The sequence below is a fragment of the Malus domestica genome, chromosome 17 (assembly GCF_042453785.1).
Source record: "Malus domestica chromosome 17, GDT2T_hap1".
Lineage (NCBI taxonomy): Eukaryota > Viridiplantae > Streptophyta > Magnoliopsida > Rosales > Rosaceae > Malus > Malus domestica.
The window spans coordinates 5,414,249-5,428,695 of NC_091677.1; the positions used below are offsets into that span (position 1 = coordinate 5,414,249).

The 14,447-nt window shown below is 36.6% G+C and overlaps 2 protein-coding genes across 3 annotated transcripts; one reads left to right on the forward strand and one right to left on the reverse strand.

Moving 5' to 3' along the window:
- Positions 1–404: 404 nt before the first annotated feature.
- LOC103404670 (6-phosphogluconate dehydrogenase, decarboxylating 2) lies at positions 405–3,712 on the forward strand. Of its 2 annotated transcripts, XM_070817219.1 has the most exons (3): positions 405–436; positions 676–962; positions 1,939–3,712. In XM_070817219.1, the coding sequence occupies exon 3, from the start codon at positions 1,947–1,949 to the stop codon at positions 3,411–3,413; it is 1,467 nt and encodes a 488-aa protein (XP_070673320.1). In that variant the 5' UTR covers positions 405–436; positions 676–962; positions 1,939–1,946; the 3' UTR covers positions 3,414–3,712. The 2 variants fall into 2 exon arrangements, with proteins under 2 accessions (XP_070673320.1, XP_008341826.1); XM_008343604.4 differs by lacking the exon at positions 405–436 and having other exon boundaries at positions 482–962.
- Positions 3,713–5,559: 1,847 nt separating this feature from the next.
- LOC103404874 (protein SOB FIVE-LIKE 3-like) lies at positions 5,560–5,934 on the reverse strand. Its single transcript, XM_008343840.2, has one exon. It carries the CDS (start codon positions 5,932–5,934, stop codon positions 5,560–5,562), a length of 375 nt encoding a protein of 124 aa, XP_008342062.1.
- Between the last annotated feature and the right edge of the window lie 8,513 nt (positions 5,935–14,447).

Sequence of the window (14,447 nt, forward strand, 5' to 3'; positions counted from 1 at the left end):
CAAAAGTGCCCATCCAAACAATGTCCATGTCTGCTGTTCAAAAAAAAAAAAAAAAAAAAAAAAACAATGTCCATGTCAGATGCATATGCTTTCCTAGATCCGTTTCAGATTCTTATCATATTTAAAAATTAAATAAGTTAATTGAGTTAAAAATGGAGTTGTCTTTTCCTTTCTTTGTTTTAGTTAATGTTGGAGGGAATTTAACCCTTGAATCTTGACTTAGCCTAATGAGAACACATGTTTCCTACACGCATCATTTTTCTTCTCATACAAACTTTCTGTTATTTCTATCGTCGAATTATATAAATTAAATAAAAACAAAATACAAGATTAAACAAAATAATGTAAATATAAAAAAATATTGTGTGATTATCATTTTTTCAAGAATATGCATGCAATGCTCGCCTCTCGAGACAAGAGTATGAGGAGCATAGAGGTAGGCATTTCTTTACATAAATCTTGTTACGACTTTTTATTAAGAGAATGAAAAATGCATTGTTCGTCGGGAAAAAAAAACACAAATCATAAAGAATTCTTTTAAATCAATGAAAACTTTTATAGGAGCTTATAGCTAAATTGGTTAACTTTATTTGACTGTGCATTCGAAATTTTAAGTTCGACTCTCGTCTCTTGTGTACCGCTTAACAATAGTTGAACGAAGTTATATTAATACAGGTCAGAGTAAATTGAATTGGCGCCTGTCAACTGGTGTTACGCTGGATGGAGTTGCCATATCTCCACACCTAACCCACCTTCAACGACGGCGTGTCCACCTCACCAACCGAGCCAGTGGCCAATCTTGACCCGCTACAATATTCCCTAACTACCATCGAAAATCTTTTCTTAATATAAAAGCTCATCACTTTCCGCCTACCCCAGATCTTTGATTTCTTGGGTTCGCTCGATTTCCTCAGATTTTCAATCCCCCTTCTCTCCTTACAGAAGAACACTTTCAGTTTCAGGTTCGGATCCTTTTGCTTTCTGGGTTTTGATCAAAACGTTCCCTTTCACTGCTGTACTTTACTGAATGCAATTACAGCCATTAAATTATTTGACTGACCGCGGTTAAAAATCGTAGCTTTTTTCTAAAACTTGATTGGTTGCCATGATTTGGGATTTTTGATCTGTGTTTCCTTTGTTAGTGTTATTCGGTTGCTCATAATCTTGACGATGATTTTCGTTTTGCACTGATCTGTGGATTCTTGGAATTTTTCAGATTGATTAGATCATGCTTTTTAGTTCATCCAGTCATTTGGTTGATGGGTTGTGGAGTTTATGATTTTTATATTAATATGATTGAATTTTGTTTTAGATAAGTAAAGAGTAAGTGGGTCTGGTTTAATTTGGTTAGCTTCAGAGAACAATTGGACTGTAAAAGTGAGGGCTTAGTGAGGCAATGAAGGTTTAGTTTCTTTTGTTTGTTTGTTTGTTTGTCCATTGAGTCGATCGGAACAATTGGACTGTAAAAGTGAGGGCATAGTGATTCAAACTGGGCTAACACCTGTGTTCGTTAGATTTGTTAGTTTAGTGTTATTCATCTGAGGATCAGATACTTAATGTTTAATCTCGTCTATGTTCTACAATACGAAATTAGTATGCAGGGCTTACCGGCTTAGTAAGTTCTTATGGGAGTATCATTGTTCATTAGATTTGTTATTTTTGTTTAATACATCTGAGAGTCATATACATAATTTTTAATCTTATCAATGATATACAATGCTGCAATTAGTATGTAGGCATTGGAATATGTGATTAGCTGTGAAATTAATTTATGATCTATTGTTTTGTAATTTGAGCAATTGAAGTTTGTTGGATTTCATCAAAGCATCCTGACATTTTGTTTTTCGTGACTAAGGTCTCTCAGATCTGTACTTCGTATTTTGCCATTATATGGATATAAAATTGACGCTCTCGCTAACAAATCCAAATGTCAAACAGGCAAAAAGATGGCTGCAACACCAAAACCTACAAGAATAGGCCTTGCCGGTTTGGCTGTCATGGGCCAAAATTTGGCTCTCAACATTGCAGAGAAAGGCTTCCCCATTTCGGTATACAATAGAACTACCTCCAAAGTTGATGAGACCGTTGAGCGAGCTAAAAAGGAAGGAAACCTTCCCCTTTATGGATTCCATGATCCCGAATCTTTTGTTAAGTCAATCCAGAAACCCCGTGTCGTGATCATGCTTGTCAAGGCTGGGGCGCCCGTTGACCAGACCATAAAGACCCTCTCCGTCTACCTGGAGAAAGGTGACTGCATCATTGATGGTGGTAATGAGTGGTATGAGAATACTGAGAGGAGGGAGAAAGCCATGGCTGAACTAGGTCTTCTTTACCTTGGAATGGGAGTTTCAGGTGGTGAGGAGGGTGCTCGATACGGGCCTTCTATGATGCCTGGAGGTTCCTTTGAGGCCTATAAGTACATTGAAGACATTCTTCTTAAGGTGTCAGCTCAAGTTCCGGACAGTGGTCCTTGTGTGACTTACATTGGCAAAGGTGGGTCTGGTAACTTTGTCAAGATGATTCATAATGGGATTGAATACGGCGATATGCAGCTGATAGCGGAGGCTTATGATGTACTGAAATCAGTAGGAAAGTTGTCAAATGAGGAACTCCAAAAAGTTTTCTCAGAGTGGAACAAAGGTGAACTTCTCAGTTTCCTGATTGAAATCACTGCTGATATATTTGGAATCAAGGATGACAAGGGAGATGGATATTTGGTCGACAAGGTTTTGGACAAGACTGGCATGAAGGGTACTGGTAAATGGACCGTACAGCAAGCTGCTGAACTATCAGTTGCTGCTCCAACAATTGAATCTTCATTGGATGCAAGGTTCCTCAGTGGGTTAAAGGACGAGAGGGTTAAAGCAGCTAAAGTGTTCAAATCAGCCGGCTTTGAGGATAGCTTGAACACCCCAGAGGTGGATAAGGCAAAGTTGATCGATGATGTGAGGCAAGCACTTTATGCATCAAAGATATGCAGTTATGCACAAGGGATGAATTTGATCCGTGCAAAGAGTATTGAGCAGGGATGGGACTTGAAGTTGGGCGAATTGGCCAGGATCTGGAAGGGAGGTTGCATCATTCGTGCGGTGTTCCTAGACAGAATTAAGAAGGCATATGACAGGAATGCTGATCTTGCAAACCTTCTTGTGGACCCAGAGTTCTCGAAAGAGATCGTTGAGAGGCAGTCTGCCTGGAGAAGGGTGGTATGCCTTGCAATCAACTCAGGCATCAGCACCCCTGGTATGTCAGCTAGTCTTGCTTATTTCGACTCCTACAGAAGGGAAAGCCTGCCCGCTAACTTGGTCCAAGCTCAGCGTGACTACTTCGGTGCTCACACATACGAAAGAACTGACATGGAAGGTGCTTTCCATACTGAATGGTTCAAAATCGCCAAACAGTCAAAGATTTAAGTCCAATTTCTGTGGCACATTCAACTCAAGCAGAGAACACTCCATCTGAATAATTTCTGCTGACGATTTTACGCTGGGCGGAGCTTCTGCCAACTCTTTTTCAGTGAAAAAATTTATCCCAAATAAGTTTTATCAGTTTATTTTTTAAGACTTTGAAGGGTGCTTTGTTATGCTCGTGCTTTTGGCAGATCTGTCCACGCCCACAACCCCTTTCTAACTTTGAAAGATGTAATTCTATTCAATTCAGGGGAACTCAAAATTTTTATATTTATCTCAATTTCAGCAGCTCTAATTAGATATTTTTGTGCTTTTTTCTTGCAATTATTGACTTTTTTGTCTTTGTATGTGCCAAATATTCCTCAAATATTTACTTTGCTTTTGGGGTGTCAAATGTGTCCCATAAATCTGAATAATGTGGTTTCCATGTGCTAAATTCCCTTTAAATAAACCAAATCTGGTGAGGCATCACAGCTGTGAAAATTGGGTCCAGGAAAAGCCTAAATTGGTTGTCAATCATGAACTATTTTTCCTCCCATGCTCTACCTCTGTTGACTCTCAGCTAAAAAAATTGTATTCCACCTGTCAAAACTTGTATTCATATTCACTTTAGTTGTACCAAACCATATTCTCAAGTACCAAAACTTTTAAAGTACATCGATGTATGAATTACATTGTATAACTTAACAGCCGACTGAATGTGAGCTGAAGAATTTCATTATCGAAAATTCTAAAATATATTGATATATGGTTTACATTGTATAATTTAACGATTGACTGAATGTAAGTTGAAGAATTCAAGTACTGAAAATAATAAAGTAAATCGTTGTATAATCAACATTTTGTAACTTAAGGATCGACTGAATGTGAACCGAAGAATTTAGAGAAATTTAACGAGTGGATGATCCACTTACAAGACATTTATATTTTATATTGTTTGTATAGGACTCCCCAAATACTAAAGTAAAACAAGAATCTCTTGGTGAGAGGTGATTTTCTTATCTGATCTTCATGTTGACTTAAAGAATAATAGGACAAAAGGCAAGGCAAAAAGACATGTTCTATGGTTTCTCTATTAAATTCAATTCTCACTTTCCTAAACAAATGTTTGCATGTGTTCTAACTACTGCTGATAACATGCAGATTTCTCCAATGCGGGACAAATATTGATGGATGATTGCAGAATGTGAGTAGCCGGTCGATCTATACAATATAACTAGTTGACAGTTACTCACATCTCGCGATATTTGGGAATTAATGCATATATTATTGATAAAACGTGCAAATTTGATGACAAATTACAGATTTTGCTTTTATAAGTGGCAGAATATTCTTTGGAGTTGGAAGTACAGCCCATATTTGGTACTTGCTTTGCTGTTGCATTTGCACACCTGTTGCAGAAACTACTCGACCAATTTTTATTTTTAAAATTTTTTTTTGTAAAACTCTACCAATTTTTTTTCTGTCACAAAAAGAAAACCTCAGCATTCATAGTTGGCATTTGTCTTTCTATGTTGATCTTTTTCTTTCCAGCACGAATTGTTAACAACACACATTCTGCATAATAATTTCTAAGCTTTTAAAACTAGTGAATCAATATTTTCTTTTTTTTGCAGATAGCCACATGTATGCTTTCTGATCTTTCTTCTTTCCAGCAAATTGCTCACACTGTTTGCTTCATAGCCACATGAGACAGCGGCACAAACACTCCATACACAAAATGCATAATTGTCGAGAAAACTTGAGAGACAAACACACCATAATTTCATGCTTGCATTACAAAATACCGCCTTTTTCCGCCAGAAACTTAATTACTCCGAGATTGAAAGAATATGTTGTGACACAATTTAACCTTTACACTTTCAACGGATGTTTGTCCGAGCTGATGAATGTCCTAAAAGAAATGCAGAAAAAAAATGTCTAATGAGATACAAATTAAAAATCTAAATAAGAACGGTGGAACGAAGAATTTTCGTGGAAGAAAAGAGAAATATATATCCTTCCATTTGTGTATTCTACATATAAAGAAAAAATATACATCTTCTTCTTCATTTGCAAGCTTATAGTTTTAATTAACAACTATAATCTGCAGTACCCCTTGAGCCAGGACTTGACGACACGATCAAAGTTCATTAGCGCTGATTTCTCATTACTTCCTTTTGGTACTCTTTTCGCCAGTTTTCTTCTCTGGTTTGCTTGTGCTCTTGTGCCTAGATTGCTTGTTGTTATCGCGTTTGGAACGAGCGGTGCCTTTACTGTCTTTACTGCGCGAAGGCACGAGATCATGATGATGACTTGGGCCAGAAGAAGCATCAGAAGCCATTGAATCATCACTCTCATTGTCATCTTTGCCAACTTTTTTTCTGGTGAGATATGCGATGTGATGATGGTTTTCGTAACCGACGTCTTCAATATTGCTGCATTCGGGCTCATCTTCTTGCATGGGAGAGGCAATGTATGTTGTCCATCCTGATTCACTGCTGCTGCATCCTTCTGTGCCATAAAAATTTCTGAGGGGCTCCATTGCAAAACGAACGAGAGAGAGAGAGAGAGAGAGAGAGAGAGAGAGAGAATAAAGAGCTGCCTATGAGAATGCTAGAACAAAATGTATCATACTGAAGAAAACTATAACTAGTAATACTCTAAATAAACAAGAAAGAAGACAACTTTCCTGGATTTTAAATTGGATTAAAGTTGAACAAATGGTAGATTTTGAGGACTCAAAAATCTGTGGCATGAAGCTTCCATTTAAGGAGGAAAAATATTATAAAATGAGGTTGGTCTATTGGTCTGTAAAAAAATATTATCTTTATTTTTCACTTTATAATTGTTTCTAATTAAATAAAACTGCCGACTTTTAGTGCAAAATACAGATGATCTCATTTTTTTACAAGCAACGAGAATTAATGTAAAATCTAAAACACTTTTGAGTATCTACATAAATTCTATCTTGTGTAGGGAAAACATTACATTCCAGCGCATATTCCTCAAACTAGAAGAATATATGAGCCTCAGGCATGTTCATGACTCTCTTTTAGAACTGAACCTTTAAATCTGTGACTCAGCTTTCTATGAATGTGGGATAAAATGCAGAGAACCCAACTGGGGATTAGGATTTTAGATCAAGATTTTGAGAAATTTCCAACTTTTTTATGCTTAAGTTCTGTCCTTGCTTTGTTTGATGTTGTCTTTCTTAGAAGAGCTGGACAAGATTTATGCTTGTAAATCTCAGTTTGAATATTAAAAGTCTCAATCATGCATGACTCATGAACAAAAAAAGAAAGTCTAACTACTGCAAAGGGCTTGCAGCTTAGTTAGTTAAGGAGCATTTAACTTTGCGCGGAGGTTCTAAATTTGATTTCTCTCTCTCACGGTGGATTGTACACAAAGGAAAGGTTACAAAGTTGAAAATAGTAACTATAAGTTTCAAGCAAAGTGACAAAAGTGATGATAGATGCATGAATCTATACAATCAGTGATAATAAATTTTCTCTGAACACGAATCATTGGACACAATTTGGATTTTGGGTTGTTTCCCACTAACATTTTTGTGTTTAAAACACATTAACACTTTAATTCACATTTTTTTTTCATTGAAAGTGAAATATTATTAAATTCGGAGAAAAACATTTACATCAGAAGCAAGAGTATTGAACAACCACTCCGGTTCAAAGCTATCTCAGGTATGAAGACTCTCCATTCGATGTGCTGCCCTATTACAAACTTGGAGAGCAAAAATGAACTCGACCAACCTCGGTTGTTATTTTATACGTTAAATATCCAAGAGATTACCTTCAATGACAACGTTGGCTTGTATAATCCCATTTATCATATCCACCAAAGTTTTTTGAATCCATTTGAAGCTGCGCACTACCTGAAAACCTTTCTCTACACAAGCCCCCAAAAGTATTGACAAATAGGATCTATGTAATTATCAAACTTTACACGTTTTCTCAGTGATTGTAGGGCAAATGTCAAACACAAGCAACAAATTCAAGATTTTGCATTAGTAACAAAATCTGAGATGTCATAAATGCCAAAATCTTATGATGTAAACGTCAGGAATGATTTAGGTGAGCAGCAAATTTGGGCTCTTGTTTTGTCAAAGGATAATGCTAGACTAATTAAAAATTTAAACTAAATTTGCAAGCTAAATGATGATGTAATAAGCACGATAATGCATATTTAAGTAATAATTCAATTATCAACAACTACATCATTTAGTTTAAGATGTTTGGGCTAAATATTCATTTCTTTTTGTGGGTTTATTTGGTTTTCTTTAAATCGTCGTTCGTTATTTCTCGAAGGTAGTTGTTATTTGTACAGGTACCCATGGCAAAGGGCAAGAAAAAACAAAGGTAGTAATTATTCACGTTGAATAGTAATTGCTCCAGTAATTTTTTATCCATACAAGAACTATCATGGTAGCATAATGCCAGCCTTGCGTCACATACCTCCAGGCAGCTCTTTGAACTTGCCTGACCTGCTGGAGCTTGAATAGGCCTTTTGCCTTGACAGTTCACCAATCGGTGGAAGTATTCTTAGCACTCTAAAATGTAAGCATGCACTTTTGCTTTAAGAAAACATAAGAGAAAAATTATACATAGAAGAGTGCATGATGATATCTTAGAGTGTCAATAACAACTTTCTTTATTTAATAATTGCTCCTTTTTTTTTTATTTAAAAAACATTTTAGCTTATTAAGGGAATTGAAGCTGTATATTTTGTTTGGTCAAACTGTAAATATATCATCTTCTTCTTAAGAAAAAAAAAACTGTAACCATATGTGCGTGTGTGTGCGCATGTACAAGCACTTTAAGGGAAGGAATCTCCATTTTTTTGAAAGAAAAAAATGGGGATTAGTTGTGGGACCTACTTTAAATCAAACTTTAACGATCCAAATCGTCTATTTTATAAGTCTCTATTCATGGATCATACTAACAAAAATTCAATTCAATCCGAACCATTTATCTATTTAATTATCACAATGAAATTTCATTGTTTCTTATAGAACAAAAGTATTCGTCAATTTCTTTGAACTTAATTAGATGTCTTAAATATTTATGATTTTGGCTAATATTTTGCAAGGATGATCTAAGAGGTGCAACTTAAAAAATAGATGATTCGAATCGTTGAAGTTTGACGTGGGCATGTCTATATGTATGTATATTAATGTAATGACATATTTGTACTAAGTGGTGAATGATTAAGACTAAGCTACACAATAAACTAACTATAAATTGGTATCGAATTTGTCTTCCACATGCGTTGAACCTAAGATCTCTCACTTATAGTTGACTATCAGAGTGCAACAAACAAGATTACAAAATAATAAGATTTTTATTAAGCAAATAAGAATGCCGAAACGGCTACAAAACTCCAAGAGACTACATTATGACTAACTTGTTCTCAATTGAATAACAAGTATGCTATTTATAATAAATAACCCTAACCCTAAAAGGTAAGAAACCGAAACCCTAACGCTAATGAGCTAAGCCCAGAAAACTAAACATTAAAGTAAACTTAAATACTAATATTTCCCAACACGCCCTCCCCCCCCTCCCCGGCGTCAAACTCATGGCGGTATATGACACGAGTTTGCAAACAAGCAGATGTTGATTGGCTCCGTTAGGCGGACTGCGAACTGGACTTGACTTGATTGGCGAATTAATTCATACTGGCGTTGAGAGTATGGAGAGAAAGCATACGAGTGTTCCTTGTCACTAAACTAACGAGATTTCCATATTCCAATTACAACAACAAACCAAGAGTAACAAAAACTATCACTCAAGTGGTCGAGTGCTTGGCAAGCAAACTCCTACAAAACTTAACCGTGTGGGCCTCAAATGGCCTAACAAGCACCACTAATTTTATCTTTTTTTTTTCCCAACAATTCAAACACATTCTCATCAAGGTAAATGGCCTTTACCACAATGGTGGAGACGAGTGTTGTTCTTGCACCACGGTGCGGATTCGAACCCCACTGACTCCCTAATCTAACATCTAATCTAATAAATCTATCGTTTGACAAAAAAAAAAAATGGCCCCATCATTCTGAATACGCTTAAAACACATCACTTGTCAATGTACCAATCTTCTTTAATCGCAGATCACCAACTTCAGAACTTCCTCCGTTAAATCATTCACAACTCTCTCATCAGATACAACGGCATGCACCACTGGGTTGCAGTCTCTAACTTGAAGACAATAACAGTTCAAGCAGAGGAGTCACGCAAGTTCGATCGGGCAGTAAGTAGCAAACAGAATTTGTGTTCGTCAGATTTGAGTTCTCTAGGCTGCGGGTTGGGCTAGCGAGTCCAAATCAGGCAAACGACGATATCAAGGCTCTAGCGTGATGGCGGTGCGAGACAGAGGTGTAGTGGCTCTAGCGGCTAGGCACGGCTCCGACTTCAGACTAGCATATTTATTTTTAAATTTTTTATGAACAACAAACATAGGGTAACCCAAACCAGAAAACGAAGAAAGTTTTACGAAACGAAATTGGACAAAACAAACAACGAAGATAGACAAACTGATACAAACAAAACAAAAGTAGATTAAACCACAAAGGATTAAACTTGCTTCGATGCCAAGTTGAATATCAGAGTGCACGACAAACAAGACTACAAAATAATAAGAATTTTATTTAACAAACAAGAATGCCGAAATGGTTACAAAACTCCAAGAGGTTACATCGTGACTAACTTGTTCTCAATTGAATAACAATCATGCTATTTATAATATACTAACTCTAACCAGTAGACTAATACTAAGTGAATATATACTCACATATATAATTAAAAAAAACTCAAAGAATTAAAAAATGGAAATGATATGAATATATTCATGTACATTTTTTTTTTCGGAAAAAAAATGTATTATTATTAAGGGGAGGGTGGAAGTTCAAAACTATTACAATAATTTAAGGGAGGAGAAGTTTCTAACCTGGGACGCATGAGTAAAAACCTAATACTCTATCCACTAGAAAATTGGACCACATGCAATACATTCATGTACATGTTTGTAGTTTATTTGTTAATGCATCATACATTAGTAACTTTCATAATAATAAAAAAAAAACATGCATTAACAAATAAATTGAAAACATGTACATGAATATTTTAACATCAAAATCAATAAGAGAGAGGATGCAAGACAGAGAATAAAACTCTAAAGCATGGAAGGCTTTGAAGAATGATTATGTTCCAACAATAAACCAAAAAAAAAGTAATGTGAAGTGAAATCATATTTTTATATACCATTTGTGTAAGGGTCCCCTCTGCTATGTCTTGAGATCATTCCAAATGGTGCATTTGACTACCATTGGTTTGTTTCCGAGACCAAAATAATTGACGATATAAATGGAAGGTGATGCAAATATGATCAATGTACATGCCTAGCCGCAAAAGAAGTGGCAAGGTTGTGTTTCCAAAGGTACAAAGTACACCCTGGTTTGATATTGATATGACCATGGAGTTGTCCATGCCAGTGTTTTGAATACAAACTATAGTTTTGACCTGGAATATCCTTAGTATATATCCATATGAATAATGAAGAATTTTTTCCTAGAGAATATTAGGCTATTTTGCCCCCCGTTTAGCCACTACCAAAGTTCATAAACAATTCACAATCACTCGTAGATGCAGAAAATTAGCATATTTTTTTATACAAAAAAAAAGAGTGTAAAATTAAATCTCACACGTCTTTCAAAACCTCATACAACATGCATTGATGGTTCATAATTATTCCTACAATATGCACTTACGATTCACAATCTCTTATGTCTAGTGCAGATTTGTTTACTAAAAGGGATGTTGAAAAATAAGCCTCACATATGTCCCCCATTAGACGAAGTGCCAAGAGACCCTCTTGTCAAAGCCATTAGCCATGCCATCCTTATAGGTGCTATTTGCTTTTACATGCCGCGCGCCGCGTCTACACGCACTAAACATAAATTTAGCAACAAAAAACAACTTTTAGGGCAAAGGAAAGTCATGGTCTGAGACTATGATGGTCTCATAGGCGAGAATATCTGTGGTCTGAAACCCAGAGCACATGTTTCCAACTATCATAGGAGAAATTTTTAGTTGTGACGGAAATACGGATGATACATCACATGTTTTTATGTAAGTGGTGAAAAATTTTAATTTTTAAATTATTAACTTTTTAACACACATATCCCATCATTTATATAGGAACACGTGGTGTACCACCTCATGTAACGATCACACTGAAAAATCTCTCCAGCTATAGACACAAAAATCACCCTATACCCCACCTCCTGATATTGGAGAAACTTTTTAGGGTACCCGGTATCCTAGCTGAGCTGGTGTTCCCAGCAAATAAAGGCGTGAAACATAACAAAAAAATGCCAGCTAACTTATTTTGTCAATACAATTCCTAACTTACCCTAAAAGTCAGAGAGAATTTCGAACAAACCACCCTCCCTTTGCCAAGAACTGACAACACCAATCATCCTACTGCCATGAACTCACGGCCAGACAACAATCCCTCCATTGATGGCGATAACTACACCAGTGACACCCCATTATTTCTCTCACTTCCTATACTTATTGTTTTCCATTCCTACTCTTAATTTTCTCCTCTTCCATTCTTACCTCGTAATGGAGCTTGAGGATGATCAGCTTGAACTCCAACCTTCAAATCTGTTGTCTGCAACCTCCGATCAAAGTGCAGAGGTGGCCGACGATATATTTATAGTGCCCTTCCCCGACCTAAGGGAGGATTAGAACGAAAAATAGGAAGGTAGAAGGAGATAGAAAAAGGAGAAGGGAAGGAAGAGATGGGTGTGGTGGTAGGGATGTGCAACGATTATGGCAGATGACTAACTATTTATGCTCATCCCTAGCACCCCACTCATCTGCCATAACTGTTTATCCATAACCGTTTATGCTCATACTCGCATAATCGTTCACCCGTTGGGTAATTACCTAAATGGTTATACCCATACCCATAACCATTTATAAACGGTTAACCATACCCATAACCACATACCTATTTAACTGTAACCGTTTAATACCCGTTTACCCATTTACCCTTTTAACCTGTTTATCTTTTTTTTTTCTTACCATTACCGCTTTTTCACCCGTCTACATGTTTTTTAACAACTTGAAAATTAAAAAAAAATTGTCATAATTTTCTTCTTTTTTTTGACAATTAAATACCGTTATAGGTACATTCATCATATATTTATGTATTTTAATTTTTTAAGTCTTTGTACCATTCCAATAATTAAAGTAATAGTTTACAGACAATATTTTTAACTGTTACTAGTAAAGGTAATATAATATTTTCTAAGTATTCTTGGGTTATGTAACTCCTTTTGAAATAAATAAATGGGTAATTTAGATTATTTAGATTATTAATTATTGATGATTGTTGATGCATAAAATCACTGAGGACTTTGGTATAATAGAAAGTGTCAAGTTTGTGATCTTTGCTAGACTGCTCTAGTCACTAGTGTGGATAAGTATGTAAATGGACAGAGACAGGGAAGCAAACACAAGATGTACGTGGTTTACCTAGATTGGCTACGTCCACGGAGTAGAGGAGTTCTCATTAATTGTGAAGGGTTTACCCAAGTACATAGGTTCAAAATCTCCTTTAATGAGCTCTAGTAAATGATTTAGTACAAATGACATTAGGAAATATTGTGAAAGAATGATCTTCTTTTATAGAAGATAGTCTCTAGCTTTGTTCTGACTTTGACACGTGTCGTGCTGTGATTGGCCTCTGATGTTGACACATGTCGCGCTATGATTGGCCTCTGATGTCGACATGTGTCGCGCTGTAATTAGCCTCTTGGTTGGAGGGAAACTCTTGTGGATCCTTGACGGTATAATGTTGATCGGTGCTCAGTAGTTTTGAGATTGGTGAAGTATGGTACAAACAGTGCTCCCCTAAGTTCTCGATTGAGGAAAACTCCTTGGTTGGGGACTTGCAAGATCCAAGCCACTGAGTAATCATGAAACTTCTAAGTACCGAAGTGTGGTATCGTTTTCACTTGCCTTATCTGTCTCATAGGTAGATGTGACATCTTCTCTGGAAGTACTTTTCCTCCATCCAGGAGTGGTATCTTTAACCGATGGAGATGCATAAGGTAATGTATCAATTTCACTTGAAGCTTATTTGTAGTTTCGGGCTTGGTCAAGCGCGATACAAACCCTATAGTATGAGTCCCCCAAGTCTCTGAGCGAGGAGTTCTATCGAAAGAGGTGACAAACAAAGTAAGCAATCAAAGTTCTAAGCGGTCAATCTCAGATCAAAAGTTTGATCTCGTGTTTCGGCTGATTGTTCTCATTCTCCTTGTTCTGTAGACATCAACAAGGACAAAGAAAAGGACACGGAGAAGAGATGATATGAGATACTTTTGCTTTTGAAAAAGTAACTTTCCATTAGCTTATTCTTAAACTAGGCTGGAGGGTTTTCTGGTGTCCTCCAGAGTATAAGGTCGACTCAAGAATTTGAGAGTCAAAACAAGTCCATCAAATCAAAAGTTTGTTCGACCTTGATGATATGGGATACTTTTGCTGTTGACAAAGTAATGGATGTGGTATGGCGAGGCTTTGCTCTTTGGCAATGGTGTCAGCGAAAGGTTGTTGAACCTTCTCGAGCTCTTCAGATAGGGCAGCGATGCCGGGCTTGGATTTGACTTAGACTTATCCGTTTGGATTGTGCGGTTCTCTAGGAAGGGCATCGTGTTGTAGTGATCTGTTCCAGGTCATCATTGAACCTTCTGCTTTAATCTTTTGTGTCACAGAAGTGGTGCGCAACATTTCCATTTAAATGGTTCTTCAGATCACTACTCATCAGCGACTCATTCATGCTTGGCAGCTTTAGTGTAAAGAGCCAATATTGTATCAACTGATATGAGGTATTTGCCGAAAGAATTTGCGACCTTGACAACAGTTGATGATGCGTACTCGAGAGCAATGTTAGGCAAGCAACCATGCAAAGATTATGGGCAATCAGTTCCAGATCGGAAGTTTGATTTTAGGTTCCGACTGATTGCGTTCT